The sequence below is a fragment of the Cheilinus undulatus genome, linkage group 5 (assembly GCF_018320785.1).
Source record: "Cheilinus undulatus linkage group 5, ASM1832078v1, whole genome shotgun sequence".
Lineage (NCBI taxonomy): Eukaryota > Metazoa > Chordata > Actinopteri > Labriformes > Labridae > Cheilinus > Cheilinus undulatus.
In genome coordinates, this window is record NC_054869.1 from 49,205,865 (window position 1) to 49,211,864 (window position 6,000).

Below are 6,000 nucleotides of genomic sequence, written 5' to 3' on the forward strand. Positions count from 1 at the left end.
CCCTGTTTGGCTCCGGCTACCACTGGTTCTGCCCCTGAAATGCTATTGGTGCTGCTATTTTCTGCAATAATCCATCAGGATATTATTAATCAACATATGTTGTTTTCAAAATGTTTATTTACAGAATCAACATGGTAGCACTGCCTAGTGCTGAAATGAAAAGTACAGTACAGTTGAATATAAGCTTAATCATTAAATATGAGCCATTATGACAAAGTGAAAACAGAATTGTATACATTTTTGCACATGTATTTAGAATAAAAACCTGAAATGTCACATAAAGTAACTTTAGCTTGGGTTCCTCTCATTTCTCCGGATCTTTACTGAGATGTTTCTAAACCTTGGTTGAAGCCCACCTGTGGTAAATTAAACTGATTGGATATGATGCAAGAAGGCCTCACAGCTAAAAATCATATCAGAGCAGAAACCAAGCCATACCTGCAGAGCTCAGAGACAGGAGTGTTGCAAGGCACAGATTTTTGCTGCTGATCTTGTGTGGAGATGGGACAAAACTCCAGAAGGACAACCGTCACTGCAGCCTTCCACTGATCAGGGCTTATGGCAGAATGACTCTACAGCAGCTTCTCCTCAGTGTAAAACACATGAAAGCCTGCTTGGAGTTTGCAAAATACTCCATAGGAAAGCCAAGTGGGTGTTCATGTGTTTTACACTCAGGAGAGGCTTCTATCTAGCTATTCCCCCTAGAGCCCATATCGGTGGAGGGCTGCAGTCATGTTTCCCTGGAATGTAAAGCCTGCTCTGAACCTTCTTATACATAATGTTTATGTGGCTGGAGAAGTCCAGCTTGTTGTCCAGCTGTACTCCTAAGGATTTAGTCAGAGACCAACTCAATCGTCCCAAATTTTTTGCAGGAAGCAGCTGTCCTAGTTGTCCAGGTCTGATGGCTTAAAGTCATCAGACTTCATGTATCTAAATACATGCGCTTCCTTGCTTTGGACACTAGGAGGTATCATCAGCATATAACATGGAAACCTGCAGCATAGTTGAAACACTGCATAAAGAACTCATTATTCAGTATTGCTGATCTCTCATACCTGATTTCAAACTGCAGCTCTGCTTCCTGCTCCGGAGGAGGATCTGACCACCTTAAAATTGGCCGCACCAAAACCTTACAAACCTCAGTTCCAAAATAGTTGGGACATGTGAAATGAAAATCAAAACAGAACACAACATTTGAAAATTTATTTATTCATTATTTTTTAAATAACTTAAATGATAAGCAAAAATGATGAGAAGCCAACTGGCAAATAAAAGGGACCTCACCTTTGTTTGAAACAACAAGATAAAACAAGAGTTAAGAAATAAAATATGCATAGAACAGTGTTTACAGAATATTGAAGTTTGCTGACGATCCTCAATGACTTAACAATTTTTAATGAATATAATCAGTGTGATATTTATAAATTTCTCATTTTCAAGGATGCCTAAAAAATTTGATAAGTAACTTAAATGATTTATTTCTTTCAACTTGACAGTGTGTGGCATAATCCTTGTCATAACTCCTGCAAATACTCTGAAATTTGACTTTTTAATATTTGGGAGAGCTGATTTAGTTTTTTCAACTCCAACCAATTACTCATTTAGTCACTGTTTCATAAATCATGTAGCAAAAAGCAATCACAATCCATTCATTGCAGCTAAAGTTGCTTCTACTAAATAATGACTTAAAAGGGGTGAAAATTTTACATTACATATTTGTATTTAATTGGCGTCACTTTGTAGAAATTTATTTTTACTTTGACATTAAACAGTTTTTTTCCTGATTTTTTTGTTGAAAACTCCAAATTATATTGACCATGATTGAAAATGGAAAAACATCAAAGGGGTTGAATATTTTTTCTAGGCTCAAATACCACACATTATGACTGTGATTGCACAAAAATTACATCTAACATGCTAATCTAATCTCTGCAAAAACCTAGGGGTGCAGCAGATATACAATGCAATATTCTTGATTAAATGAAGTCAGTATGTCTGAATATGCAGGGTTACTTCTAAAAGAGGAAAGCAAGTCAACAAACCTGAGTAAAAATCAAGTTGAACGATCAGAACAGAAGTTAACCCACATCTCCTCAAAATGACTTCTGTCTATTTCAGCTTACAGATCTTAGCAGTGTCCCAAATCCAGAGTCCAGCATGTAGAGGCTGAGTGAATGTGGTGTGGACTCTGTGGAGGAGAGTCATGGTTTCAGAGATGCTGTAGAAGGACAGAATACCTGCTCTGTGATCCAGGTACACTCCCACTCTGGAGGACCGAGGACCAGAGACAGGATTCTGGACATTGTTGTACCAAAAGTTATAACCACTGTCATACCAATCTAAGGCCCAAGATTTGTCATTGTATCCAAATCTACAGTCATTCCCATCCCCTGTTCTGCTGATATTCTTGTATGCGACTGCTACATAAACATCTCCTCTCCACTCCACCTCCCAGTAACAACGTCCAGTCAGACTCTTTCGACTCAGGACCTGAGACCATCCAGTGAATCTGTCTGGGTGACGAGGGTAAGACTGTTCTTGTCTCATCCTTTTTGCTTCTCTGTTCCCATCAGATAATAGAAGATGTTTGAATGCTGTGTTTGGATCCAGTGTGATGTCACATGAATATCTGATGAACTCCTCTCTGGTCTTGGGCTCTGGTTGTGGTAGTAAAACATCCACTTCAGTCCTAGTGAGAGAGAAGTTAATCCATGTCTTTCTCAGGACGTCCTGTAGTTTATCTCTGACTGCTGACACAGCTGCTGTCACATCTTCAAAGTACCTCAGAGGACGGATATGGATGCGGAATGAGCGTGTAGGTCGTTTGAGTGCTGACAGTGAGGGGTAGTCGTGTAGAAACTGGTTGTGATCCTGTGTTTGTGACAGCGTCTGCAGCTCGCCGTCTTTCCTCTTCAGCTCAGCGATCTCCTGCCTCAGCTTCTCCTCCAGCTCTTTGAATCGACTCACTTGGCTTTCCTGCTGGGATCGGACCTGCTGGGTCACATCGGAGCATTGTTTCTCCATGAGACGGATCAGCTGGGCAAAGATCTCCTGGCTGTCCTCCACTGCTTTATCAGCGGAGCGATTGATGGCCTCTGCTTCCTGTTGAAGCAGCTTCACATCTTTCTCTCTGTTCTGGATTCTCTGCTGGATGTTTTGTCGACTCACCTCCAGCTCTCTCTGCCTCTTGGCCTTCTCTGCTGCAGCTGAGACCGTGTCGTGGCCTTTATGTTTGCCTAACAAACAACGAGAACAGATAGACTGCTGATCAGTGCGACAGAACATCTTCATCACCTCATCATGACGAGAGCAGACGTTCTCCTGGAGCTTCTTGGATGGCTCCACCAGCTTGTGTTTCTTTAAAGGAGCTGCTTGAAAATGAGGCTGAAGGTGATTCTGACAGTAAGAGGCCAGACATTGCAGACAGGACTTCTGGGCTCTCAGTTTCCTCCCGGTGCAGATGTCACAAGCCACATCTTCAGCTCCAGCATAGCAGTGATCAGCAGGAGCAGCTTGGAGTCCGCTCTTCTTCAGCTCCTCCGCTAAAACTGCTAACATGGTGTTTTTCTGCAGGACAGGCCTCGGTGTGAAGGTCTGCCTGCACTGAGGGCAGCTGTAGAGTTTCTTCTCATCCTCTTTATCCCAGTGGCTTTGAAGACACTCCATGCAGAAGCTGTGTCCACAGGAAACAGTCACTGGATCCTTCAGTAGATCCAGACAGATGGAACAAGAGAAGGCTTCCTGCTCCAGCTGAACTCCTTTCTGCGCCATTTCACCTCTCAGAGACAATGACCTGGAGAACTAAAACTAGTGTGAGCTCAGATCTACAAAACAGGTGTTTTTTGCTGTGAACGTCAGCTTGTTTGGTCCCACCTCTTCAATCTGTACATCAGATTTGTTATCAAGTTCAGGTTCATTCCAGTAAAAGGAGCAGCACTGTGGAGATATTTGTTTCCTCATTCCTCTCGTGGATGTGTTCTACTTCTTACAACAGGACATCAGTTTATGAAGAATTTACCAACTGTATTTCCTTATTCCTCCCGCCTTTTATGATCCTGTTTTTAGTTCATATGTTTTATTTTCAGACCTTTAGGTAAAATTTCTCTTCAATGGTTTTGATGAATCATGGTGTTAATGGTTTAAAGAGAGAAACTAAAAAGAGAGAATCTACTTCCTCCAGGAAGTTGGATGATTAAAGTTTGAATAAAGAAGACTTCAATTTGGTTGATTTACCTCCCAATCCTCACCTATGGTCATGAACTCTGCGTAATGACCAAAAGAATGAGATCGTGGATACAAGCAGCCAAAATGAGTTTTCACCAGTGGGTGGCTGGGCTCAGCCTTAGAGATAGGGAAAGGAGTTCAGACATCCGGAGGGAACTAGGAGTATGCCTCCTGATCGCCTCACCGGCACATCCGGCTGGGAGGAGACCTCGTAGACACCCCGAATGCGCTGGACAGTTTACATATCCTGTCTGGTCTGGGAGCACCTTGGGATCCCCAAGCAGGAGTTGGAAAGTGTATCTGGGCTAAGGGACGAATGGGTGGAATTGCTCAGCCTGTTACCCCCACGACCAGCTTTGGATAAGTGGATAAAGATGGATGGGTGCAACTAGGGGTGATGGAAAAATCGATACCACCTAGTATTGCAATTGATTCATGTCTAACAAGTACCAATTTTTTCAAATTAATTGATAACATGAAGTAAAGTCCCTTATACTGGAAAAATAGAATCCATGGCTTTTTCCTTTGTCCACTGAGATCAGCAGAGGTGACGGTGATAGAGCAGGAGAAAGTTAATACATTCAATATGGCAGAACCAGGGGAAGGACATTGGAATGCAAGCAGGCACAAATGAGATGGACATGACACTTGGGGTTTGAAAATAAAATACTGCAGAGATTTGACAAACATGAGGGTAAGGCTAATGCTAAATGAGCTAAATAGTTGAAAAAAAATGTCTGGATAGCAAAACATTGCAAGATATGGTATCACAACACTTAATGTATTGCACAATGTTTAAAATCGCATTAATATCCAATTGTATGGTGGTAATATCATAGGGTGGGGCCACTAATGATTCCCACCCCTGGGTGCACCCACATATTCAGCTCTGCTGCTCATCCCACAAATGCACGTTCTTTACAAACATGGCACCATTTAAAAGGGAAACAAACAGACTTTCCAACAGGATGAGATTTATTGCCAAGAAGCATTGTTACAACAAAGAAATAATCTACCAAACACAAACGTCCTTACTTTTACTGCCAATTTTATTTAGGATGAGGTGTGAGAGTAGAGGCTTGTAGTATTTATTTAGCCTAAATTAGAGTTTATGGAAATAAAAATTATGTTCGTGCAAGAATTCCAGCAGGAACAGAAAGATAGGACATGCCAACAACATGTGAACTTCCCCCTCTAAGGGTGACATCACAGAGACATGGCTGCCACATGGTCTGTTATTTTTATCGTTAAAGATTCTATACAGTTAGAATCTAATACGAGGGTATGACCGGTGTTTTTATTGGTAAGTGAAGAAATACCAGTGCAGTCCTCTTCAGTCCTCTCTCATGTTGAACTCATGATCGTTCCTCAGTCATTTGGTCTGATTGCACACGTCTTCATCAATAACATCCTCCAAAGTGAGAGCAGGCAGCTCTGATAGTCATCACAAGCACAACACTTTTCTTCTTCTGTGTTTTTGACCCCTTATATCGAGTCGGCGCGTTGGTCACGTACTTCCCTGATTAGCCTGACTACATAACAGGAAGCATGCGAAGAATTCCTCCATATCTGCTCTTAAACAAAGAATTAAATGAGTGAAACACAAGATTTCATGCCAGATGCATGCAGAGAATGTGCACGTTCTGTTTAGTTTGGTAGTGAACGTGTATGATGCATCTGTAAAGTCGGATGTTGGAACTGGGAATGACGACACATTCATCTGAAAAACAGGATTTTCCAGTTGTTTGTGTTGCTTTTGGTCACAACCATGACAGG

At 41.8% G+C, this 6,000-nt stretch overlaps 1 protein-coding gene across 1 annotated transcript; it reads right to left on the reverse strand.

Annotated features, from left to right (window-relative positions):
- Positions 1-2,109: 2,109 nt before the first annotated feature.
- Positions 2,110-3,786, reverse strand: LOC121510374 (tripartite motif-containing protein 16-like). The gene has a single exon (XM_041788392.1). It carries the CDS (start codon positions 3,769-3,771, stop codon positions 2,110-2,112), a length of 1,662 nt encoding a protein of 553 aa, XP_041644326.1. The 5' UTR covers positions 3,772-3,786.
- Between the last annotated feature and the right edge of the window lie 2,214 nt (positions 3,787-6,000).

What these genes read in the sequence shown, in the direction of transcription:
- LOC121510374 (XM_041788392.1), bottom strand. Translation starts at nt 3,771, where the DNA reads ATGGCGCAGAAAGGAGTTCAGCTGGAGCAGGAAGCCTTCTCTTGTTCC.